Genomic DNA, 26,816 nt, shown 5'->3' on the forward strand with positions numbered 1-26,816 from the left:
ATTTCTTTAATAAGGATTGATATAAGAGAACGAAATCAATGGAGGAAATTCTCTTTCCTATTTTAATTTAATTTAATTTAATATATAAATTAAAATAAATGAAAAATTACAAAGGGTACCAACAATTTGTAAGGAAAAAAATATTAATGGACAAAATATGACATTTGAATAAAAATAAGGGATACAATAATCAAATAAAAAATTTGCGGCTAAAGAGGAGTACATGCTTTTATATATATATATATATATATATATATATGGAGATATATGATATGATATGATATATATATATATATATCGCTTTATATATATATATATATATATAATTTTTTACGATTAAAAGGATACAGTTATTTTTTTAAAATATTCCAAGTTTATTTACTCTTGAAGAGGTTAAAGATTTTTTTTTTTGGGAGGGTGGGGGGGGGTAAAAGACATTAAAGTGGTTTTGTTTGGACCATAAGCCCGTGAGGTAAGATCCAAAACTTATATAACTTTTAATTTGAAACGGATTATAGCGGTTTGATAACTAATGGTCTTAAAACTAATTCAACTTGAATCCAAACTTTGAGTCAATCTGAACCCAAACCCCCACCAAATTGAAACCATTATTTTACAAATAGTCTGGATTTAGCTTTGGTGTTGTCAACCTGAAATGAAATCGTTAAGTTCAAACCAAAACTGCCTCAAACCAAATCATTGATAACCCCTGCTTTCTCTCTAGTACTCCAACACCCTAAAGAGAAAATAATGATTTTCATATTCTATACAATACCACACTCACTTTTTTTGAAATAAATGTTCTTAACTTAGTACCTATGGTAAATAAAAAATTAATCAAGTGTCCTTTAGGGTTTTAACTACTAACGTAATTAAAGACACTTTGGGATTTATTCATTAGAATAATTCAATGTTTTAACTACTAAGATAATTGAAGGTATTTTAATTTTTAAATTAAACCCATTTTCAAGTTAAGGATAATTTCAAGTTTTAGAAAAATATTTAATAATTTAAAAATGAAAAGAGGCATTTAATATCTTTGCTAAATGAAAAGGGGAGTTTAGAAGGGATTCAAGTTAACTATGCAAGGGCATTTTCACTTGCCATTGTCTCAATCGGACGGTTGAGGGATGATTACTCTCGATATTTTGACCACCATTTTGGTCAACGTGACGGAACATCAGACGATCGTAGCCGTACATTCGAAATCTACCATCTGCCTCAGTTTCTAAAAGAGACCAATGCAGCCAATGACTCTCTCTCTCTCTCTCTCTCTCTCTCTAAAACCTCTCTTCCAAGGGGAAGAAAAACCCCTAAACGGCTAAACCCTTTGTCTCCGCCTCTCTCCCTGAACCTCTGAGACGTTGGGATTCTAGGGCTTCCCTCCTGTTTTCTTCTCATTGGGCTTTCTTTCTCTCGTTCCAATGGCGTCAACTGCGCTTTTGAACCGTAATTCCAGGCGTCTGATCGGTTTGTGTTCTCCAATATACTCATGCAGTCGAGGAGCTATTTCGCATCGGTTTTCTGCTCCTGAATCACTCAATGGAACTGAAAGAACCCCAGATTTTGGACCGTGTTGGAGATCCATGGCCACATTTACGCGAACGTAAGCTTAAACTCATTTGGTGTATCAATTCAACTGTAAAGTTTCCATTTTTTCATAATGGGTATGGGTATTAGCATTGACCGTTTGCAGTTACTTCTTAAATCCCGCAGCTGAGTGTTTTTTCATTGTAGCAAACCTTTACCTGATCTTGTATTATAAATTTCTCTTTTTGCCTTTCTAGTTTATCACTGTAAAGTCTTGGGCATAGCATTTCGCATTCATATCTGTGTTCTTAATGTATTTCTTAGCCATTTAATTATGCTCTGCTAATAGGAAACCTCACGTAAATGTGGGAACCATTGGGCATGTTGATCACGGGAAAACCACACTTACTGCTGCAATCACAAAGGTCTGTTAATTTGTTTATGTATTTAATGACTTTGATTTTGATCTTGGTGGCTCATTCTTCATTTTATTTATTTTTTGGTGTCTGATGACAAAGGCTAAAACCTGGGATTTCGGAGGATGTGTATTATGGATTTTTTTTTGAACAAATGTATTTAAACTTTGTTAATTGTTTAATTGATTGTACTGCATATTAGCTTTCTCATAGGTTCTAGCAGAAGAAGGGAAAGCTAAGGCTGTTGCATTTGATGAAATTGACAAGGCTCCTGAGGAGAAAAAGAGGGGAATTACTATTGCCACGGTTAGATTATCTTTCTTATCTAATGACTTGATAATGCAGCATAGATAAATTTGGTTGACAATAAATGTTTTGCAGAAATATATCTGAACTTACTGTAAGTTAGTAAATGTTGTGCAGGCCCATGTTGAGTATGAAACGGCCAAACGGCACTATGCTCATGTGGATTGTCCAGGACATGCAGATTACGTTAAGGTGAAGATGATGTTTTGATATTGTACTAGTTCTCTATTACAAACTCTACTACCAAATAAAAGAAAAGTATTAGGACCATAAAGAAGTGTCTTTCATTTGGTTTATAGGTAATAATTGGAAATATAAAAATGGAAGAGACAGTGTTCTCCTATTAAGTATGCCTAGATAATAAGAATCTAAACACCATCCCAGAAAGAAGAGTTTTGAAAAATAGAGTACCCCCTCTATACATATTCTTGGTTAATACTTAGATCTAATATTTCTCCCAATTTTTTATTTTTTTTTACGAGTAGCAAAATATCTTAACCTATTAGTTCCCTAAAATTATTAGTTGGTTAAATAAACATTAATTAATATAATCGCCAGATAGAATTGTCCTTGTATCCATGTCCCCGCAACCTATTTCTGAATGCTTTTAGTTTTGGTGAATAATGTCCTTACAGAAATTGTTGTTGAATTTCAGAACATGATTACTGGAGCTGCTCAGATGGATGGTGGTATTTTGGTTGTATCTGCCCCTGATGGACCCATGCCCCAAACTAAGGAACATATTCTGCTTGCTCGTCAGGTGGGTAACCTATTATTTGCACCCTCATAAAGAATATTGGTTCTTAGTCGCACTTTCACATACCTGTAGAGTTTCTCACTCTGTTCTTGTGGTTTTTCTGGTAAATTGTATCTTCTAATGTCTCCATGATTTAGGTTGGCGTTCCATCGTTGGTGTGTTTTTTAAATAAGGTTGATGCTGTTGATGACCCAGAGTTATTGGAACTTGTAGAAATGGAGCTCCGCGGTATGTCTAATGAACTATTTAGTAAATAATGGTCAAATGATAATTCTTCCTTCCTTTCAAGAATTTTACTTGGATTTTGTGTTTCTTGCAGAGCTTTTAAGTTTTTACAAGTTCCCAGGTGATGATATCCCAATTATTCGGGGTTCAGCCTTGTCCGCTTTACAGGGAACAAATGAAGAGATTGGGAAAAAAGCTATTTTAAAATTAATGGATGCCGTAGATGAATATATACCTGATCCTGTTCGCCAACTCGACAAACCTTTCCTAATGCCAGTTGAGGATGTGTTCTCTATCCAGGTAATCAGAAATGTTCTTTTGCCATGAGTTTGTTGGTTAATTATTTAAGTTAGGGCAGGTTGATACTCAAGCAGTACTGCTTAATTCATTATAGGATACGTACTCAATCCAGATAATCAGAAATGTTTTCATTCCCATCAGTTTTGTCAGACAGCCATTTAAGTTAGGACTTGCTTGATGCTCAATTAAGGTTACCACTATTTGATTCTTGTATCTCCTGCGTTGTCTGGTGCAACTCAATTCCCTTTAAACAGTATGCACCAATGGTTGTGTAACTAATGACCATATGATAGTTGTAATTCTGTTTCTATTATGAATTTCATAAATTGGCTAAGGTTCAACTACAGTGCAAATAATAATTGGCTAACAATTATTGTCAAATTAGTTGGAATGTCACTGGCAAAAGTTACTTTTTAGTTTCTAGTTTGTTCCACCTATATTCAAAAGATTCAGAGACCTGATGGAATTCATCATGTCAAAATAATTACTATCAGATAGCTGGGGTGTCACTGCCAAAAGTTACTTTTCAGTTTCTAGTTTTGCCTCCCTAAAGAATGTTTCTTTTTTGTGCCAACTACAGAATGCTCCGGCATTCAGCAGGGTTTGGGCGGGGGGGGGGGGGGGGTTCAAAATTTCAGAGACCTGATAGGCTTCATCATCTCAAACTAGTTTTCATGTTTTTGCTTCTGCTTCTAAAGGGACGTGGAACAGTTGTGACCGGACGTGTTGAGCAAGGAACGATCAAAGTTGGAGAAGATGTTGAAATCTTGGGATTAATGCAGGTACTTTACCGTTCAATGTTTGGTACATCTGATACTATTAATTATTCATGTATATTTCGAATGCTGTGATGTAATCATTTTGTTATTCAGCTCAATACTGCATGCCGCTGTTCCACTGAGAGAATATTAATGTGTTACACTTGTAGAAGATTATTAGTACATTTGTGATGCTTGGTTCTTGTGTTAATCTTCCTTTTGAACAGGGTGGTCCTCTGAAGTCTACGGTGACTGGTGTGGAGATGTTCAAGAAGATTTTGGATAATGGGCAAGTAAGTTACTGGCTTACTACCATAATCTTCTTTTCTATGGGGGATGGGTGTTAAAAATTTATTTTGTCATCGCACAAAGAGAAGCTTATCTGCTTGGCCAAGCTCTATGCTCTGTGTCATTATAGATGTGCCCAAAATATTGTGGAAGGTAGACCCCAAGGTTCCATGCCCACATGTCAAGTTTCAGCCCAAATTTGAAATTGCCCAGTGGCACAATAAAGCTTGGAACTAAAGGCTTATAAAACGTGCAGCTAACACGTGAATATCTGAAGATCAACGGGTGCATGGATGAACTTGGCCACTTGGGAGGGTACTAATTGAATTAGGTATTAGATTTGCCATGTCACCTGGATATTGCTTTTTCCATCCAATGGTTGGAATCACTACATCGTCCTGCTATCTGGTATAAATTGGGTATTAAATTTGCCATGTCACCTGGATATTGCTTTTTCCATCCAATGGTTGGAATCACTACATCATCCTGCTATGTGGTATAATTGTATGGACCTTCATGATAATTTTACCTGATCAGGTTATGATGTGGCTGTGTGTTATACTCACTTATTTTATACTGTATATGGAGCTTGTAGTTCTTGGGTTTCTTAAGTGTTGATTGGTGTTTGATGATATAGGCTGGAGACAATGTGGGCCTGCTTCTACGTGGTTTAAAACGTGAAGATGTACAGAGAGGACAGGTAAGTGGTACTCTGTGAACTTATTTGAGACTGGCAACTATGTATATTTTGAGTAATTGTGACACCAAATTGGTGTTAAGATATACAACCCTGATTTGGAAATCAAATTTAAAGAGAAGGGCTAATTGTCTGAATTTTGAAATGCAAGTTGTTAAAGTTATTGTTTTCCATATCCTAGTTATGTAATATGTGATTTTCCTGCTTTTCTTTCATTTCTTTTCACTTTATTGTTATGAACAGATGTAATGATTAACCTTTCACTTTGTGCATGTGGGTTTTCTTATGCCTTTCACAGGTTGTGGCTAAGCCTGGTAGTGTGAAAACGTCCAAGAGGTTTGAAGCAGAAATATATGTCCTTACAAAGGATGAAGGAGGTCGCCATACTGCTTTCTTCTCAAATTATAGACCTCAATTTTACATGAGAACGGCAGATATTACAGGGAAGGTTGAACTACCTGAAAATGTTAAGATGGTGATGCCTGGTGACAATGTGACTGCAGTTTTTGAGTTGATTTCACCGGTTCCCCTTGAAGCAGGTATAATTTCTTGTAATTTTCTTTTCCCTTCTGTAGATATAGTTACTTTTGAGATGTCATGGTGATTTGTGCATATAAACTTGCTACCTCCAACAAATATCGTCTCTTCTTCCCTTTGTAGTAGCCTTAGTGTTATGTTCTAGTAGGCTCTTAAGCATGGATTAATAGATAGGTCTTATCTAGTTCCTATGATGCCTTTTCCCTAGTTAGCAATCTCTTTAACGAGCCGTTGAACTCACTTCCTACCCTTCCATCCTTCCAAAATAAAGATTGCTGTGTTTTTTAATTTGATGATTACAGGGCCCCACTAGAGTTGTTACTAAGGTGAGCCAGTGCTTCCCTGAAGACATTTATTAAGCCCAATAACTTAAATTTTTCTCTAATTAGCAAATTCTTGGACTAGCTAACCAACCATCACCTTCCCTAAACTTGCTTTAGATAGTGTCAGGGCCAACCTGATTGAATTGATTCATAGGTAAATCTTGCCTGTTGGTCCAGTTCCTTGTGGTTGTTTCTTGAGCTCAAAGGCATGAAGTAGTGATGGCAGGACTGTAGGGAGAGGGAAAACCTGGAAGAAATTTTGGAGTTGCAGGAAGGAGCAGAATGCATAAGTGGAGAGAGAGGAAGGAAAAAAGGGGGGGGGGGGGAGTCTTCATGCACCCACAGCCACACTAGCTCTTTACAAACACAAAACTCAATGTATTTTTTCCAATCTATCTATGACGGTGGTTACATACTACATAAAGAAAGTAAAGTCTCCTAAATTAGGACAGACACTCTGACTAAGACACTAACTCAAATAAGGAAACCAATTGGCAATAAGAACCAAATATTCTATGCAATGACATGAAATTCTTAATTTCACTAGACCCAGAGATTCAAACTGGACTTGGCTCACCTTGGCCTGGAAAACCAGTTGGAATGGAGCCTGTCTGGGAGTATAGCATCAGGTAATGCTCCATAACAAATTAACGTGCATTATCTACCCTTCAGTGATTTTCAAATATTGTACTAGGTAGATTTCATCTTCTGGGGATGGTGGTAGACTAGATTCTCAAATAATTATTCAGCTCATGGTGTCTCGGTAAGAAGTTACCTCTGTTTGACTCTCTGAGTAGATCTAGATTGCCGGGGTTCTTAAATTGCCTAAAGAGCATCCGTAAAAAATTGGCTTGGTGGAGTGATGCACAATTTGATCAATGTAAGCAAATGAAAGAGTAATTAGATCTGACATGAAGATAATGTCAAGTGGCCAACCTCTCAGTAGAGAATGGAAGGAAATCCTTCGAAGAGCATGCTTTGTAACTCTTGTAGTTTCCTGGTAGACAATTTCTCATGTTCGAAATGATTCCAAAAGCTCAGGAATTTTTCACCTGTATGCTCCAAGGGTAGTGCAGCTCATTTGTTTCAACATGAAACAACTATTCTTCCCAAATGGGGTGTTTACCAGATCTGTACTCAAAATTTAATAATTCTTTTGAAATTTTCATCTACTCCGTATCTCTCATAGTCATACTGGTTTCTGGTGGGTTCTAGGATAGATAAATAGGACACTGCCCACAGGACAGAAATACAACTATCCAAGTAAACTCATAATTTGGCAGATTAGGAATTATAAAATCGAGATCTAATGTTTGGAACTTGGAATTGTTGGATGGGGTTGATATTTTGTTCAAACGGTCATCTTACTATGATGGTGAGGCCCTCCAGAGGATGAACTGATCCAAGATTGAATTGGTGTAATGAATTGTAACAGAAATTAGTAACTAGAACTGTCGTCAACATCAACAGATATGATGGTCGTCAAATTTAAGGCACACAGCTAACTAATAAGAAAAGTGTACTTAAATGGAGATCAATTAGTGACTAGAACCGCATGCTAACTAGCAGATGCTATAATCAGTACGTTTGTAGAAAGCCACAAGTTAGACCTGCAAACAGTAACAGTGACATTTTGTAGCCATAACAGTAGAGAAAAGAAAAGGAAATATATAAGAAAACCCTTAGAATTGTGGACTGACAATATGTCGGTCAAAACAGCTAAATAAACTTGTAATTTATGGACCATTGATGATGTGGAATATTGAAAACCAGCAGAATCTGTTTTATCGATGTGGAGTTCAATTAGTTCAGTCTAAAGATCAGCAATGTCTTGAGTACATGGTTGGGGATGCTATTTTTCTGGAAGCATGACAGAAAATGAGGAAGGAGAAAAGAGGAAAGTGGGAAAAGGAATGAAGGTATGATTTGGATTCACCACTGAGCCTTGTGAGAGGCTTCAGTTCCTAGATTTGCTTCTGTTTCCCCACAAGGTCTGCTACTCCATTGAAGAGAGCTTTTTTCTATAATTAGAACTGTGGGCTCCTTTGGCCTGTCTTCTTTATTTATAATGAACAAAACACCATAGAGGGTTGAGAAGATACAAAGAGCATGATAGGACACAACGTGGAAAATTAGACGCTGAATACAAGTTCTTTGGCCCTTTCTACAAGCAATAGGCAAATTAAAGGACTCGTCAACAGAAGGATCAAGATGATCCTTAAGAGGGGAGAGAGAGATGCCTGATTTTGTTAGTGGAACCATGGAGGAGAATGCAGTTGGCTTGGCAAAATTGTAGTGGCGGTCTCAACTTGCTTGTTCTGAGCATGCCCATAAACATGTAGAAGGTGACTGGTGTTTTAGTTATTAGGGAACCTGTGGTCAAATTTTTAGGGTCAGTTCATTGAAAAATTGTTTTTTTTGGGGGCTACGACTCCTTTTTATGTACGACACCATGTAATGTACAAAATAGTCATACTAAAATATCTGTATGTACTGTGGGAAATGGACTCAGTTAAAATCAACGGTATTGTGGCTTTAGTCAAGCTGTATTTAACGTGCACACAGAAAAGATCTTCTTGGGTCCCCCCCCCCCAAAGGAAAAAACAGAAGTTTTGTTATGGTACATCCACTTAGGTGTTAATAGAAAATCATACGTGTTATAAAACAAGCTTTAAATAATCAAAACAATAGTTGTACTTGAACAGAGAAAAGAGAGAAGAAGAAGAAGAGAAGAGAGATGAAGAACTAGTAGAAGAGGCCTGTGATTCTTGCTTAAGAGTCTAGAATCACAGAGCCTTTTATTTATAGCTTCTAATGAATCTAATACAACTTGAGAGATAAGTAATTGTCCTCTAGAAAAAAAGAAACAAAAAAATTATAGCTTTAGTAACTTCCTAGGTCCTAAAATAGAAAGTTCTGAAAATAGAAAATACCACCAAAAATAGAAAATATGCTTTTTAGAAACTCCCAAAACTTATGTAGCAAGACTCCTACATTAGAAATAGAAAGTAGAGTAGCACCACCAGCATTATATTGTTCATGTGAACAGTACAAATGGATTTTATTGTCCACGTAAATAGTACCATGAACAGTTTATTGTTCATAGTGCCATGAACAGTAAACAGCCCAAAGTGTGTATACTTAAACACTCCCCCTTAAGCTGGAGTGTACACAAAGAAAACTTCAGCTTACACAATAAGAATAAACTTGAAAGGTAGCACCAATCTTGAATCGTGTAGCAATAGTAGATGTCAATAAACACTGAGAAAACTTCACTCAGAAGATAATCAACACCAATTTAAAAAAAACTTTAATTCTTCATGTCAAAAGAATCATCCAATAATGAAAACGATCAACGATTTTGAAGACGAACAAAGTCCGTAAGTATAGCAGGATCAAAGACACTATCCACATAACACTGGTAGTAGGGAGAAATATCCACACTAAATCTTCAAAATTGTAACTCCAAAGTCCATATCAATGCTTCACAAGAAGGCAAGTAGTAGGTAGGCAAAAGGCACTATCCACATAATGCCAGTAGTAAGGAGAAATATCCACGCTAAATCTTCAAAATTGCACCTCCAATGTCCATATAAATGCTTCACAAGAAGGCAAGTAATAGGTAAAGTATGGGTAGGTAAAAGGCAATATTGATTACTGTGGACCAAGTGGGTAGGTAAAAAGACAGTATAGGTTACTGTGGACCAAGTAGGTAAGGTAGTATGGGTTACTACAGACCAAGTGGGTAGGTAAAAGACAATATGAATTACCGTGGACCAAGTAGGTAAGGTGAAAGACAGTATGGGTTACTGCGGACCAAGTAGGTAAGGTAAAAGACAGTATGGGTTACTACAGACCAAGTAGGTAAAGTAAAAGACAGTATAGGTTACTGCGACCAAGTAGGTAAGGTAGTATGGGTTACTAAGGACCAAGTAGTTAGGTAAAGGACAATATAGGTAAAGATAGGTAATGATATCGTTGTAGAATGCCATAAGTTGAAGACAAAGATCTTCACAAATAATATCCATCAACAGATCTTGAGTAGATATAGAATAAGGTACCATTCTCCCCCTCACGTGTAGCATTACACTTAGACAATTAATGATGACCAATGACAAGCATCTTAAAGTATAAGCACAAAAGAAACCCAAGAAGGAAAAGTAGCAGCCACAGAGCAGTGTATTATTCACCAATAAAGCTGATCAAGCAGCAGTAAATTGTCTCATAGGACAAAGTCTTGTTTACCAGGGGAAAAAAATAATTCTGGACTACCACTAACCCTCAAATAGGGTAGGAGCAAATTAGTTCAGGAGAAAATTACTGAACCAGCTTGGAATCTCAGAATTGCAGTAGTCGCTGCAGCAATCCACTCAGAAGAAGTGCAATTACAGTTGTTGCAGTAGTAGATAATATCAGATCTCGGACCATAGATCTCGATATGAAGGAAAAGTAGTGCCCTAGGTCTTTGTAGAAGTATTAGGTAAAAAGAAGGTTAAACTTGATTCTGAAATAAACAACGGAAGTGGTAGTAAAGCAAGACGTTAGCAGCAGAATTTTTCAGAAGAGAAATTCAATGAAACATGGGTTACTAGTATACGACTTGCAGCAGAACTTATATCACAAACAGTGGAAGATAATACTTAGGTCTTGCAATCCGAATTATGGGCATATCTTTGCAAGAATCAAGAGGAATCCCAGGACATTAGTATAGTGTAGATCAAACTTCAGATTTGCACAAAAAAACAGGGTAGTAGCAGCCTCAGTTGAATCAAATAGGTAGACATATCCCCAGAAAGCTTAGGGCCTTTTTTAGTATCAATATATAGATACTTGGTGCTTCAAACGTCAAAGAAGAAGGACAGCCATTCACAATTACTGCAGCGAAGGTTGGGGCTGCCCTAGATAAGAAAAAGGAAAAAAGAAGGGGGAAAAAAAACTGGGCAGCCAAGAGAGAGAAAACAGTCCCTAGGTTGATTAAACTTGCTCTGATGCCATGTTAGAAAACAAGCTTTAAATAATCAAAACAGCAGTTGAACTTGAATAGAGAAAAGACAGAAGAAGAAGAAGATAAGAGAGATGAAGAACCAGTAGAAGAGGCCTATGATTCTTGCTTAAGAGTCTAGAATCACCGAGCCTTTTATTTATAGCTTCTAATGAATCTAATATAACTTGAGAGACAAGTAATTGTCCTCTAGAAAAAAGGAAACAAAAAATTACAGCTTTAGTAACTTCCTAGCTCTTAAAATAGAAAGTTCTAAAAATAGAAACTACCACCAAAATAGAAAATATGCTTTTTAGAAACTCCCAAAACTAATGTAGCAAGACTCCTACATTAGAAATAGAAAGTAGAGTAGCACCACCAGCATTATACTGTTCATGTGAACAGTACAAATGGATTTTACTGTTCACGTGAATGGTATCATGAACAGTTTACTGTTCACGTGAACAGTGTCATGAACAGTAAATAGCCCAAAGTGTGAATACTTCAACAATACGTGACATCAAATGCCACATGGTAGCTCCAAAGGGCATGTACATGGTGATCCCAAGCTGCCCTGCGCGTATCTTAGTTTTCAGCCTTCTCATAGTTGAAGAGTTGGCAAAACAAATCATAAAAATTCCAGGGCTATGGACTATGGGGAGGGTAAGTTGGACTTCGGGGGGTGCATGGATATCTTGATGGTATATGCTATTACATCTGAGCATAAGCGGTTAAGTTTGAGCTGAAATTTTACAGATGGTCAATTCATATCTCACCTGCCTATCCAGTGGTCAGAACTCCCAAAGCTTCTGCCTTGAACTGGGGCTATTTTCTTTCATATGCTTGTTTTGATAGATCACCCTCCTGGATGATCCTAAACCTTTCCCCTTAGTTTGATAACTTGCCTATATGTAGAATTCCCAAAGCTTCAGCCGTGAATTGGGGGTATTTTCTTTCAGATGCTTGTTTCGATAGATCACCCGCCTGGATGATCCTGAACCTTTCCCCTTGTTGGGTAGCTCACCTATGGATAGAACTCCTGAAGTTTCAGCCTTGAAGTGGGGGTATTTTCTTTCAGGTGCTTGTTTTGATTGATTACATGTTGTCTAATTACTTTCCAATAGGTTGATAGAAACTGGGAAGTTCAGTTTTGATCAACAATAAAGAGTCACCCCGTTGTCATAGGTTTCCACAAAAAGAGTCTGGAGGGGTCAATTTTTCTATGGAGCCTTGCCTCAATTTTGCTGAAAGGCTGTTTTGACACCGGGACTTCAAGCTACAACTGTGGTCCACCGAGTGTGCTAAGGCCCACCCCTTCCACTCCAGTTTTGGTCAACAATATTGAACTAAAACTTCAGTTTTGCTTGTCTGATTTTTATTGCCTGCAGAAATGTTCGTTACTATTGGCAACTCGTGTCTGAAACATCAGTCGGCATAATGTGCAGTACTGATGTGGTCTACCAATTATAAAGCTTCCAAACTTTTGTAGTTTTGGAATTTAACTTGATTTTGAATTTGAGATCACTTTTAAGAGCTGCGTATATTTCTTGTGAATAAACAGGACAAAGATTCGCTCTGAGGGAAGGAGGTAGAACGGTTGGTGCTGGTGTGGTATCAAAAGTCATTGGTTGAGTTTTCTTATGCAACTGTCAGAAACTGGAACAAGATTGCCGCCTAAAACACGCCAAAATTGTAATCGTCTTACCTGCAGTAAATGTTCAATTGACAATTTTTCTGAGTTTCTTTTTGGGGGGTAAACAGAAGCAACAATGGTCTAAAATTTTGTACTAAATGCCAAAAATTAGGTTCGTTTGTATTTTTAGTGTGCTGGAATTGCTCATCATTGACTTCATTGATTATTGTCAACCTTCTCACAGTTTCTTTTTACAAATAAACTGAATGATGATGATTTACAAAACAGTATTGAGCACGTTACATCATTTTCCTTCTCTTGCATGAGCTATTTTGTTAAGATCACAGAATGCCTTTTATTGTTTAGTATTATAACTCATGGTGCCACGGGTAAACTTTCCTGAAGTGATCTTGAGGTGGGTGTGATTCTTTATATTTGGGAACTGGGTTTTGCCTCTTACTGTAAGAGCTGGTTATAAATTCTCTCTTCAAATCTAGTGCTTTCTAAATGAGTTATACCAGCAATGTCTGATAACGAAAACTGACATGAAGAAAACCCTAAGATTTTGTTTATTGATGAATTTAGCACAACTTGGAAAGCAATGGCCCTCTGAAGGATCTGTTCCTGCGCCCTGCGTTTTTTCACCATGCATTAGGAAGGGGGATATATTTGAATTCTTACAAGAGAAACTGGAAGTGGGGTCTCAATGGACCCCTTCTAATTTGTGATGAAGTGTGAGGGAAATCACAGATCTCTACTTGTCAGGTAGAGGATCGAGACTCCCATGTCTACTGTTGATGAAAGGGAAATTTGTTGTGGTAATCAGTAATCTTAAATTGTTGGGTTGCCTAGAGGTTGAAAGTTGGATTGTTCAAAAATTCAAAGAGATCAGCATTTTTGGATATGCGAAGTCATTTTTGGAAAAGTAAAAACAATCTTATATGATCAAATGTTTTATGGTTAAACATTTTTGTGTTAACAGAAACAATCAAATCAACTGGGAGGAGAGCAGAAAGAATGAAAAATTTTATGGCTAAAAAAATCTTTCCGAAGAAAGCAAATAATCATAAACAATGTACTATTAGATTTGCAGAGTAATTTCACTCGACTGCCAGCAACTCAAGTGCATCATCAACAATTGAGTGGATACTTTCACCGTGCCTGCTTAGTCCAACTGTTCCTGAGAAAATGTTGAAGCTTTCCATATCAGATGTTGTCTCTCTCACAATCTCAAGCTCCTCCACCATCCCAAGACCCCTAAAACTACGAACCGTCGCTTTGTTGTTTCTCATCATCCAAATTGCTAGCTGAATTGCAAACCTCCTTATTCTAGGAACTTTGGCTGATGGGGGTTGATTGGATTTCAGAATTTGCAGAAGTTTCGTTGCTAATCTGATCTCATTCATTCCGGTTTGCTTGAATGTGATACTTGCTTCTCGAGGAGTCATGAATTTGAAAACCTCTGTTGCAAGCCCAAGTGTCACTTCTTGTAGTTTGTCCTCTTTAAACATTATCGTCTTCAGCACCTGTTGATGAGGATTAGTTAGAATGATTTAACCCTAGAAAACAAGAAATGGGTTTACAGATGAGGAACTTACAAAAGGTGCTGCAGCTGAGACTCCCTTCAATTGTTGAAAGCAATCATGAGTAGCATAGGCACATAAATTTCTTAGAATTCTTGCAGAATGAATGCCAAGAACTGGATCTTCTAGTGTCTCAACAAGCTTTGGTACTACTTCCAGATTCAATATTCGAGAGCAGTTCTTGCTGCTCTCTAGTGCCAGCATTGCAATTGCTTCCCCTGCTGCAATCCTCACACGACTTTGGTCTTCAGGTAATCCCTCTTCGAAGAAAATTCCGAACAGTCCTTTGATGATTCCACCTGTGCTTCCAATCCTTTCTGTTGGTTCATCTTCGAAGGCCAAACTGGTTAAAATGTTGATTCCCAGAATTTGAAGCACTGGGTATTTCTCACCATACTTAAGAATATCTCTGATGTTGCTTACTGTGAAAACAATCTCTGAAATCTCTTTCCTTAGAAAATTTCCAGCAGTACCAGAAGTTCTTGCTAGCAACTTCAGCAATTGCAGGGCTCGTTTTATTGTTAAGATTCGAGTATTTGTTTCCAGACTGTTATTGAGAAGCCTCTCTCCAGCATGTGTGAGATCAACAATTTTTGGTAGAAGACCTCTAGTGTTACCAATCTTCTCACAATTATCATGGTCTCTTGCTAGTTTCTTAAGAATGCTGAGACCCAGATTGTTAAAAACCGAAATATCGTAATTTGCTCGGTCGCATATGGTCATCTTCTCCCAGATTTCATCAGCTGCTCCATCAGAGCTTCGTGGAGTGTATAGCAAAGATGATATTGACTCCATTGCACCAGGAATCCCTGCAACTCTGAGGGAGTTCTGCTTTTTCCCGGCTAGTCTGGAGACAATCTCTGCTGCTGCTTTCCTGGTCTCTTCTTCTTGTGGGCTCTTCCAGTTCAGCATCTCCACCAACCTCTCAATAACAAATATTGAAGTCCCAATCTTCTGGAGTGTGTCATTAGAAAATCGGGGATTCGTTGAGAATTTCTGAAGAATTCGAACCCCGATGAGTTGCTCGTCGCTGGAATTAGAGGCCAGGAGCTCTGTAGCAAAAGAAACCAGGTCTAGCTTCAACCCATCAAAGATGCTTCCATTGATACATTCTGAAAATGCATCATAGAAGAACCTTTTAATGGAAATCATTCCAGTACTTCCTAACTCACATTCCTCATTGACCTCTTCCAATAACCTCCGGTTCATCACAGTCCATTCCCAGTAAGATTTCTCCAGCAGAAACAAGAAAGCTTCAGACAAAGCCAACCAGTAGAAAACATTGAGAGCAGATCTCTCATTCCTCTTATCTGCGTCTGTTACTGTAATTTCTCCATGGTTCAACTGAACTATTCTCACTAATGAAAGAGTTATGCAGGCTGTGGCTGATACCAGCTGCATCCAATAGAATAACTTGCTTACATTGCCAGATAGAAAAAACCAATCTGCATACGGAAGCAAGGGGACCTCTGATGATGTCCATATTCGTGTAGTCCTCTTGCTGTTCCTTTCTTCATTGGTGTTCTCTTTGAGCTCTTTGCCTTGGCTTTCAGAAACTGACCCACGAATTCTATTCAAGGATCGAGCAATGAAGTGGGAGCTCGGTTCAAATGAAAAGAAGCTATACTCGCCGGCATCTTTAATTGACCATGTAGACTGGTGTTGCCATTCAAGTTCATGGCTGCGGCTAAAGATTCTGGCACCTTCAATTAAGAGGATGGTTGTGATGAACCAGAAGTCAATTGTGCCTAGTTTAATTGCATAACCACCGAGAAGAACAACGGTAGCCCAGACGAATCCCATTGCTCCTAGCCCACTTGCTATTTTCTCAAGAACTGCAAGTTGAAGAGCAAAAAGAGTGAGTTTCTTCTCTGGGGCTTGTGCAGCATGTCTTGATGAAGAATCAGTGTCTGCATTGCTGCTGTCTCTGGTGTCAATGGGGTCGACAACTTGTCTTTGAGGTTCAAATATGGTGGTAGAACCTGAACCCCAATTATCACTCAGCTTGTACTGTATCTGCAACCTTATGCTTCCATCGCCTTCTGTCGATTTTGGACTAAGCTGATCCATATTGACAAAGCCAGGATTTGAAGGCTTCTGGGTTCAATACTTTGCTGAAGATTGATTTGAAATATTGAAGGTGGAACAAGGAAAACTGAGATCTACTGGCAGGTTGCAGGTGATTATTGTGTTATGAGGCTTAGAATTGGTTTTCTGCAGTAGGAAGAACAGGTGATATGTGGTGTATAAAACAATAGAAAGATGAACTTGGGGAGCACGTTTTAAAGGTATGAAATGAAGAGGAAGAAGAGTAACGTTAAGTGGCTCTTTTCTTCATTTTTCTGAAACAGCATTTATTTTTGCTTTATCTTCTTTCTGTTCCTTTAAATTTCTACAACGCATTTCCTTGCTGTTTCCAGGGTTTTGATCTGTTTCTCTCTTATACTCCTGGTCTTGATGTATAGCTCTTGGGTAGTTTATCAAGATAATCAAACACCCCAAAAAACAGAAACTCCTTCTGTTGCTTAACAGAAAGGCAATTGTTTTCCTATGCTCTTTGGTTTTATCTTTTTTGTTTCTTTTATGTGTTTGCTTTGACGCTTTAATGCTTCTTTCATGTCCTTTCTCTTAACTTTTCTTTTGCAACTAAACCCAAAGTTCCAACCCAAACCGGTCGGACCGTTCAAAAACCAAAGCTAGGATTTGGGTTTTCAGAAACTGCCTTTCATGAATCGAAAATCGAATCGGACTAACCGGAGAACAACCAACCAACCAAACTAGCCCGAAACCGAACTCCAACTAAGCATTTTGGATTCTGTTTGATCCAATACATACCTAAAAACCAATTTAGCCAAACCGAACCGACCAATCCGCGGTCCCATGTGGGGGAATCTGGTAGAATGGAGAATGGTTAGGTTAATATGGACATTTCTTGTTTCCTTATCATTTGACATACTAGGTTTGTTGGAAGCATTGACTGAAGTCTTGAAGGCTGAAATGAATTTGTTTAATGAAACTAAGATTGTCAAGTAACCCATAATTTATTATTAATCTACAGATTGTGATTACTGTAAAGCTTGCAAAGAATAAGAAAGATTGATGATAAAGTCATCAGAGTCAATATTTTTATTGAAATTTTCTTGTGTTCTAAGCTTGAATTTCTGATAGAGTAACCCATAAAGAAGGAAATCATAAAATATGGAGACAGCAAAACTGCCAAAACTGGATTCCCATACTAAACTTTTCCAGGACGAAAAAGATTCAAGATTGATTTCCTGAGAAACATGTGTTTCCAGTGAGAAAATTGACTTTCCTTGGATTCTCATCCTCATCCATTTGGTTATCTAGAAACAGAAAATTTGGCTGATTTGCAACATTACCCTCTGCTCATCAGATGAAGCGTTCCCTCCACGCCACCATGCTGACATAGAATTCACATTGAATCCACATGTGGGAAGGTCATTCATTTTGTTAATTTTTAAAGTGGGTTCCACTTCTAAATGTATGGTGAAGGAAACGTCATAGTTGTGACATTCTTAACTCTCGAAGATCTCGAATGGTACACGTCGGTCAGCAACAACAAAGTTAGACTCGTGGATTAAGGCTTAATAACTAATTAAAAAGACTAATCTTTTGGAGAAATGATTAATTAACAATGGGTACTTCAAAGAAAGAAAAGAGCATCTCATTTACTTCACTTTGTACTAATCTTATTCTTAGTGTTTCCCAAACTATCTATTTATGTAGATATATTAATTGAGTTGGATAATGATCTCGTGATCCAAGTGTTATCTCATGATCTCTAAATCATCAAGTTGCTCTTGCGTGACTACTTGGGCTGGTGAGCCTTGCAAGATTTCCTAAATGCCCCTGAAATTTATATGATTATTGTTAAACTTTTTATTTATAATTCATAATATAACAAGTAGGTAGGAATTAGGATTCGATGATAGACGATAACTCTCCCGACCACGATGCTTTGTTCATTACGTATGTAAGAGGAGGGGCCTTCCTCTGAACATTGACGATAAAACATTTGAACGTGTGGTTATAAAAGATTATCTAAAGTTTATCTTCTAACCTCAAAGATAGTTACACATGATCATGACAGGAGAAGAGAAAATATAGAAAAAGCACATGAGAGATGTATGATAATTTGGTAGCGTCTGAAAATTTTTCTCTAAAATTTATTTATGTGGCGTCGTTTTGAAAATAAATGATGGAACATAATGACATACCCTGAACCTTCACATGGAAAGAGCAAACAATAAATGTCTTTCATTTTTTTTTGGTAGGTTATCAACCATTGGATTGGAATCACATAAGTTGTTTACCTAATCCGAGTGTAGGTTACGTGGAGGATTGTAATCTAATAATATGTAGCGAACTTATAACCAAAGAGTTGGCTTAGTGGCAACGACTAACACTTCTTAATAAAGGGTCTTGAGTACAAACACTCCTTAGTACTATATGAGACAGTCTTCACCCGGAATATATATAAAATCGTCAATTCCAAAAGACAAGAACAACATGTATCTGAACTGCACATTGTAATACTGAAAAATGAAGTTTTTATTAATTGTATGATGCTTGCGCTGCCCTTTGTTGTGTCTGGTTCCTTTATACTCGAGGGTCGAGGATAACACAATCCTAATTTTATGTCACCATATATTTTTAGGGAGAAGTCTTCTTTGTCCTCATTAGTGAGCCTCTCAACTTTTCTGGGCCACGTAGTTGGTCATCACACTGGAGCTGGAGGTCCCCGGTTCAGACAAATTATTCTTTTATCCAAAAAACTAAATTGTGGTGAGCCTCTCTCCTGAATGAGAAGTGAAGAGAACGTCAAGATAGCAATATCCTCTATTCTTGGGGTAGAAGATCCTTTTTTTCTTTTTGCTGGGGGTGTTGGAGGCGAGGAGAGATTCTAAACCAAATGACGGAGGACTTTAAACTCGAAATTTTGGAATTTTTTTTTTGAATCCGAAAAGTTTATATATAGGTGGGGGAATATTAGTAATATAGGTGCTGCCGGATGGGTGTGAATCCAGGACCTTTCCGTGGAAAATTGGGCTTTTAACTGCTCTACTAATCCACCGCTAGCATAAACTTTGGATTTTTCTAGGTTATGTCGCTGATGTGATGGTGCGTGCCTTAGATAGACGCTACATAATTCTATTAAATCCTAAGTATTCAAAACACCATTTGCACATGTAATCAATTTAAGTGAGAAATTTAAACAAACCAAAATATGATTTGAATGGTTAAAATTTAATTAAACCCACATGGCATCCATTCCTCTTTCTAAGCTGATGATTGCGTTTCCAATATCTCAGTTATCTTTGTCTTATATGAACTTCGGTGTCTTGACTAGCTTCCTTATTCATATGCTTTTATTATTATATTTATATTTATATTTTTTTCACGATAAGAGAAGAAAATGTATGCATGGTCCAATTAATTTGATTTAGGGTTTCTATCCCAACCTCATGACGTGTGAGTTCCTCTGCTAAAATTTCAAAGGAAAATTTTTCATGGTACGTACTAGAGTGGAAAAACACTCTCACACCTAATTTCTTCCTTGACAAACTCTGTCATTCTGTTTTCATGAGTGGAGCTCTAATTTTATGCCACCTGTTGAGGTTATCTCACTTTTAAATTTGAACACAGGATTGGTGATTTGTATCAGAGTTGATCCGATTCATGCTAAGAAACTCAAGAATCAGTTGATTTTCCTATTTAAGGGTGATCAATGTTTCATTCCTTCTTTCTAGAAGAATGAAAGATGAATTTAACCTTTGCATTTTAATGTCATGAGAATCATTTTTAGAGTAAACTAATGCCTGTGTAAGGTCAGGAGTTTGAATTCTTTTCAAGACTAGAGATGAACACTACTTTATATTTAAATTTAAATTATACACAAAAGCTACACCTTGGAACGTAGTCAAGTTACGTAACATGGCATTTAAAAGCATTTCTACAATTTAAAATAGAGTTTTTTTTACGTGTAGGCCCTCTTAGTGGACCACAAATTAATGTTAAGTCCTCTTAGTGCAATATATTACGTGTGGGTCCTAACCAGATTAATATCGTTCGTCACTGTTAAGTATATTCAAATTTCAAATGTGGAAGGACTAAAATGCCCCTCAAGTTATTTAATTTAATACATTGTGTTAATAATGCTTACCTTATTTTTTTAATCATATAATTAACACTTAATGACCAATTATCTCATTTTAAAATTATATATTACTATAATATATTAAATAACCTGAAGGATACTTTGGTCATTTCAAATTTGAAATTTGAATATGCTTAGTTGCAGCTAATGGTGTTAGTCTGCTTGGGACTCACACGTAATATATTATATTAAGAGAACCCACCATTAGTTTATAGTCCACCAAATAGACGCGCACGTAAAAGAAAAACTCTTTAAAATAATCACTGAAGCATAAGGATAAAGGATTCCAATTTAAATAATTAATTTTAAAATAATTAATGAAGAATCAAAGATTAGAAAACACGGTATCATGAATTTTTTATGACATGTATTCTCAACATGTTTTTTAGTCAAATAAAATATATCAGAATATTCCATTTTTAGTAATAAAATGACTTCAAGAAAGTGTTTCCAGGATTCTTTGGCAAGAAAATAAAAGAACTGTTTTTATTTCTATTTTTGTAGAAAGAAGTAGGTGCCATTTGTATTGTTGTCAACCTTGCGTTTCGTCATAGAAGAGGTCAAAGATCGTCATGTAATGCGCTTTTGCCGGAGTTAGGGTTTTAACTTTTGGGTTTATGACGTGTTTGGTTGTCCAAAGAGGGTAAGTGCATCCCCACTTTGTCCTCAAAAGGGTAAACCAAACCTACGACTTCCAACCAAACACACCGTAATCTGCATAAGACACAAGCAATTGTGGACTCCACCAAATGAAGAAGTATTCAGACAAGACTAAGAGAGTCATTCACCTCTGCTTGTAAGAAGTCCATATCAGCTCCATGCTTCCACCATGAGAGAATAATGTGCTTCTCTGATGTTTTTTATTTGTATAATAATAGTAAAATTGAGGATGAATTCCACTAAAATCTTATTTTAATTTTTTTTTAATATTTACTATTGTATGGTAAAAAAGTGTTAGTAGAGCACATTGTTCTCCCCATATGAAAATATGATCTAAACTCACTTGTATCAACTTGTTTACAATGGTTTTTATTGGATCTAGTTTTCCTCAAACCCTAGTTCAAAATGAATTCATGTACCAATGGCCACCATTTTGTTGGATTCACATTTTCTACTTTTAGATCTTGTTCTTCGTAGGTTGTAGTTGTACCATCTCATCAGCAAAATGCTAATCCAACGGGTTGGCAAACAACATTTGGACTTACGAAATTCGCGTTTTAAATTGGACCCAACTTTCCTGGAGCATAGTTCAAGATGAGAAATCCTATCAATTACCATTGTAGGGTTGCTTCGATTGATAAATGACCAATACATCTTAAGGAAGAAATCTTGGAATTGTCATTGACAATTCGTTGATGGTATATGTAACATCCCCACCCCTTATATATGAAAAATAAAATATCCTACCAATTACCACCATTTCACTGGATTGAAATCCACTACTTTTTAGGTTTTGTTCTTCCTAGGGTTGTGGTCATGCCACCTCAACAAAATGCTGATCCAAGTGTTACCAATCAACCTTGAGCTTATGAAATTCATGTTTTTAATTGGAATCTCATCCCTATCCTTCCTTAAGCTCCAGTTAGTCCCAACGGTCAGATTTGACCCACACCGTATTCGAACTTCTTCCCCAATGGACTGGAGCTCCCATTTCTAACCCATCTAGCCCAATTACCCCGCCGCCTTTATACCTACCCCAACCTTCACCAATCAATAGTGTTGGCCCATCTGTTCTAGCCCATCCTCAAGCCCATCCACAACAATACCCTTCGGTGAGTAGTGAAACTTGGTCTACCCAGGCCCACCCATAGTACCCCACTCACTTTGATCCATCCATACTTCAACTCCTACCTATCTCTAACCCCAACTCACCTTCAATAATTTCTGAGAGTAAAAACGAGAACTAGAAACCTCACACTCCTAAACCTTCTAAAGCCAAACGTCCTCGTCCAAACCACCCCCCTGAAAACCCTCCCACTAACTCATCTCTCATGGCCTTTGATCCCACCTCACAATCCGGCGGACAACATTTTTTTAACCAAGGACTATGTGGTTGTACCAATAAATGTACCCCCATGGGCAGCATTAAAGATCCTAAGTTGGAAAGCACAAGGGATTGGGAATCATTTGACACGTCGGACTTTGAAGAATTTGATCAAGAGTGAACAACCTGACATTATTTTTTTAATGGAAACAAAAACAACAATAGAAAAATGGAAGAAATGGTTACAATCTCTTAGGCTATATTCACACTTTTACATCTCACCAATGAGCAAAAAAGGTGGTTTATGTCTTCTCTGACAGAAATATTTGAATGTTCAAATCCTCTTAGTAGATCCCTATGTGATAGATACATCTATCTAGGTTCTTCGAGAAGACCCTACTTTCATGTCTTTCATTTATGGTCAATCTGTCCAGACTATTAGAAGCTTAATATGGCAGTAAATAACAAAGATGGGAGAAGATCACAAGGAGCCTTAGGTTTTAATTGGAAACTTTAACTTTCATTTAGTCTGGCATGAAAAGCAGGGAGGTAAAGCAGGTCTTTCTTATGATTGCATTTCATTTATTGAATTATTAAATATTTGTGGTTTGCTTGACCTTGGTTACAAAGGACCCTCCTATACATGGACAAATAAAAGAGTTGGCTCTGCCAATATTCGAGTTCGGCTGGATAGAGCTCTAGCTAATTACTCATAGCGATCTTTATACCCAGATGCAATTGTGTGTTTGTGAAACCATGCTACAGGTCGGACCACAATCCCATTCTTCTCAATACGATAGGCGGCAAATGTCGTGGCAAGCGCGTCCCTTTCGTTTTGAGAATACTTGGTTTCGGTATCCATAATGCAAGGATATTGCACACTATGCATGGCACAAACAAGTATCAGGTTCGGTGGCTGTACACTTATCTTAGAAAATGGAAAATTGTCAAACGGGGTTCAAAGTGTGGAATAAACAAACTTTTGGGCCATATCCAGACCAACATTCGAAAATTGCAACAACAGTTGGAACAACTCCAACTTCGATCTAGTGACACCTATTTTGAAGAAGAGGTTGGCCAAATCACCGAATTACTTGATGAAGAATTGAGAGGAGAAGAAGAGCTATGGTTGCAAAAATCTCCCATTGAGTGGCTCTATGGTGGAGATGCAAATACAATGTATTTTCATGCATGTACAATTCAGTGTAGATAGTTCAATAGAATTCTACAGCTTTATACAAAAGAGGGTACCTAGATTTCTTCTACTAGTTGTATCAAGGACCTCGTTCATGATCACTTATGTGAAGCTTTTACTCGAGCCTATTGACTAAAAGGCCTTACAACAATTATTACAATCGATGCAACCAATTATATTTGTAGGCATGAATAATTCTCTTTGTGCCATGCCATCTGTGGAAGAAATCAAAACCTCCTTATTTGCAATGGGCCCGCTGAAGGCACCAGGCCCCGATGGTTTGCCTCCCATATTTTTCTAGATAATGTGGGACTCAATTAATGGTGACATTGTTAATTTTGTTCAAGAATTTTTTATGACTGGATGCATGAATGCTGTTGAATGTTTCTTACATTTTCTTGTTGCCTAAAGTTGATAACCTTGAGACTCTCGAACGGTTCCGACCAATTAGTCTTGCAGGTGTTCTAACCAATTAACTTCTATGATCTTTGCTACTAGGTTGTAGAAATTTCTGGATCAGGTTGTGTCACCCTTTCAATCAGCTTTAATTCCATCTCATTTGATTTCGGATAATATCTTCTTGGCACATGAGGTGTGTCTCATTATGTCGAAAGGTGGAAAAATAGGCATTCCTTGCTCTCAAACTTGATATGAAGAAAGCCTACAATCTAGTAGAATGGTCGTTCTTGGAAGCTATGTTGTTGAAGCTTGGTTTCTCACCTCGATGGGTCTTTATGATTATGAGTAGTGTTACATCGGTGTCATATTGGTTGTTGATCAATGGTCATATTAGTGAGGAAATCACTCCAACAAGGGGCATTCGGCAAGAAGACCCGTTATCACCAGCCTTGTTTATTTTATGTGCCCAAGGACTTAGTGCCATTATCAAAGATGCAAAAGATGTTAGTCTTATTAGAGGAATTTGGGTAAAGAATCGAGCACCCCCATTATCTCACCTGCTATTCACTAATGATTACTTATTGTTTTCGGAAGGTCAACCTTGATGCGGTTTGTAATCTTAAAGCATGCTTGGATCTCTATTGTAAGGCGAGTGGTCAGGCCATCAACCTTAACAAATCCAATCTTTTCTTCAGCCCAAATACACATTAAATTCCAAAGATGGTTCTCCAAGGGGTTGAAGATTACATATGCTAAAAGTCCCACTAGATATTTGGGTCTACCATCGGAGATTGGTAACTCTAAAACACAAGCATTCAAAGAGGTTTTGGCAAGGGTCACAACTAAACTTGAAGGCTAGAAGGTTCGTCTCCTTTTCCATGCGGGTAAGGACACACTCTTAAGATCTGTAGTGTTTGCTTTACCACAGTATGCAGTTGCACACCTCAAACTTCCCAAATTAGTTCACAACCAAATTAAAAAGTTATCAGCCAATTTTTTCTGGGGAAACATAGTTGAGAAATATAAAACCCATTGGATTTCATTGGATTGCCTCTGTAAATCAAAACAAACAAGAGGCTTGGGTTATAAAGATTTTGCTATGCAAAACTTAGCCTTACTCAGTAAAGTTGCAGCTAGAATTTGGAATCAACCAAATTATCTATGGGCACGGTTCCTTAAGGCTATATACTTCCCACGATCTGACTTCTTATCAGCAAGTGTCAAACAAGGTGATTCATGGGCTTGGCGAAGCTTGTTAGAAGGTAAAGAAAATCTATGCAAACAAATATTTTGGCGTGTGGAAACATGTGATGAAGTGGACATTTGGCATAGCTAAATGGTTACCTTCAAATAATAATCTCAAGATCCAATTTTCTCCACCAACAGGATGCTTACTATAGAAGGTCTCTCAATTAATTGACCCAATAACAAGGAGTTAGAATTAAGATTTAGGAAATGAAACCTTCCACACAATGATGCTACGACCATCTTGAGTATCTCACTTCGACTCTTTCCAGGTGAAGACCACTTATTTTGGATTGGATCGCAAACAAGAATTATCACGATCAAGGCGATATATCACAATCTCATTAAAGAGAAAGATGACCAAATTATTGTTGATGCATCATCTTCCTATTTATCTAATTGGAGAACAATATCATAATCGGATTGGAAATTCATTTGGAAGGCCCCAGTGGCTCAAAAAATTCGTTTCTTTTTATGGCAATTAGTGGCAAGAGGCTTACCTACAAGAGCAGCAATGAAGAGTAGATAGTTCAACCTTGATAAAGACTATCGTTGATGTGGGGAAGAAGCCGAGTCCTATACTAAAATTGTTATTTCATTGCCCATTTGCAAAAACTGCATGGCTGGTAAGCCCATTGGGATTCAGGGTCCATGAAAATGGAATTGATGATATCAAAGATTGGTTACAATTATTGCAACAAACAAACTTTGGATCAGGCGTCAGATTCAAAACAAAGAATAGCCACAATTTTCCATATGTGTTGGGGTCTATGGAAGGCTAGAAACGACATGGTGTTTGGCAACAACTTTAGGACTCCGCAACAAGTTGGGCCTCTTGCTTGGAGTATGGCCGAAGAGTACTTACAAGCCCACTCAACCTTCTCTAATGCTCCCATTCGGTCTCCTACTAATTCTGCCTCTAGATGAGATGGATGCCCCCAGTGAGACCCTTTTACAAAGTAAATTCAGATGCCACTTTTGATTATATTAATAGAAAAATGGGTCTAGGCTTCATCATGCACGATTGGCAAGGAACACCATCTTTTGCAGTTTCTCAGCCCAATTATGCATCAATAGCTTTAATGGTAGAAGCGGAGGCGATGAGGGAGGCAGCACTTCATGCGTCAACTGAAGGCATTGACCGTGTTATTTTTTAGTCTAACTGTGAAGAATTAATTTCAATTCTACTAAGTCAGAAGCTGCCGCCTATTTCAATTCAAGCATTTATAGAAAACATCTGACATTTAAGTTCCGCTTTTGAAGAATGCAGTTTTACTTTCGTTTCTAGGAGATTCAATCATGTATCGGAGCCACAATTCAACACTTTCCTCAAGCCACAATTCAAAATGAGAAATCCTTCACCAAATAGATTCACATCCTCTACTTCTAGATCTTGCTCTTCCTAGGGTTGTAGTCATTCCACCTCAGCAAAATGTTGATCCAGTGGTTAACAATTGACAGTCTGGGAGGTGACGGGGAGT

The 26,816-nt window shown here is 37.4% G+C and overlaps 2 protein-coding genes across 2 annotated transcripts; one reads left to right on the forward strand and one right to left on the reverse strand.

Moving 5' to 3' along the window:
• The first annotated feature begins 1,275 nt into the window (after positions 1-1,275).
• LOC149019040 (elongation factor Tu, mitochondrial) lies at positions 1,276-13,036 on the forward strand. The gene is made up of 12 exons (XM_089153129.1): positions 1,276-1,606; positions 1,880-1,955; positions 2,160-2,252; positions 2,370-2,444; positions 2,908-3,012; positions 3,147-3,237; positions 3,329-3,534; positions 4,233-4,316; positions 4,520-4,585; positions 5,218-5,280; positions 5,576-5,816; positions 12,680-13,036. The coding sequence occupies exons 1-12, from the start codon at positions 1,425-1,427 to the stop codon at positions 12,748-12,750; spliced, it is 1,353 nt and encodes a 450-aa protein (XP_089009255.1). The 5' UTR covers positions 1,276-1,424; the 3' UTR covers positions 12,751-13,036.
• Positions 13,037-13,676: 640 nt separating this feature from the next.
• Positions 13,677-16,823, reverse strand: LOC149019041 (uncharacterized). The gene is made up of 2 exons (XM_089153126.1): positions 14,350-16,823; positions 13,677-14,277 (listed from the first exon to the last, which is right to left on the reverse strand). The coding sequence occupies exons 1-2, from the start codon at positions 16,402-16,404 to the stop codon at positions 13,852-13,854; spliced, it is 2,481 nt and encodes an 826-aa protein (XP_089009252.1). The 5' UTR covers positions 16,405-16,823; the 3' UTR covers positions 13,677-13,851.
• Positions 16,824-26,816: the final 9,993 nt, after the last annotated feature.

Source organism: Hakea prostrata, chromosome 4 (genome assembly GCF_041222555.1).
Source record: "Hakea prostrata isolate BN-2017 chromosome 4, UWA_Hpros_2, whole genome shotgun sequence".
NCBI classification, from domain to species: domain Eukaryota; kingdom Viridiplantae; phylum Streptophyta; class Magnoliopsida; order Proteales; family Proteaceae; genus Hakea; species Hakea prostrata.

What these genes read in the sequence shown, in the direction of transcription:
- LOC149019040 (XM_089153129.1), top strand. Translation starts at nt 1,425, where the DNA reads ATGGCGTCAACTGCGCTTTTGAACCGTAATTCCAGGCGTCTGATCGGT. An exon ending in AGGATGTGTTCTCTATCCAG is followed by an intron (nt 3,535 to 4,232) that starts GTAATCAGAAAT and finishes CTGCTTCTAAAG; the next exon opens with GGACGTGGAACAGTTGTGAC. An exon ending in AAATCTTGGGATTAATGCAG is followed by an intron (nt 4,317 to 4,519) that starts GTACTTTACCGT and finishes CCTTTTGAACAG; the next exon opens with GGTGGTCCTCTGAAGTCTAC.
- LOC149019041 (XM_089153126.1), bottom strand. Translation starts at nt 16,404, where the DNA reads ATGGATCAGCTTAGTCCAAAATCGACAGAAGGCGATGGAAGCATAAGG. An exon ending in TCTCAGCTGCAGCACCTTTT is followed by an intron (nt 14,278 to 14,349) that starts GTAAGTTCCTCA and finishes CCTCATCAACAG; the next exon opens with GTGCTGAAGACGATAATGTT.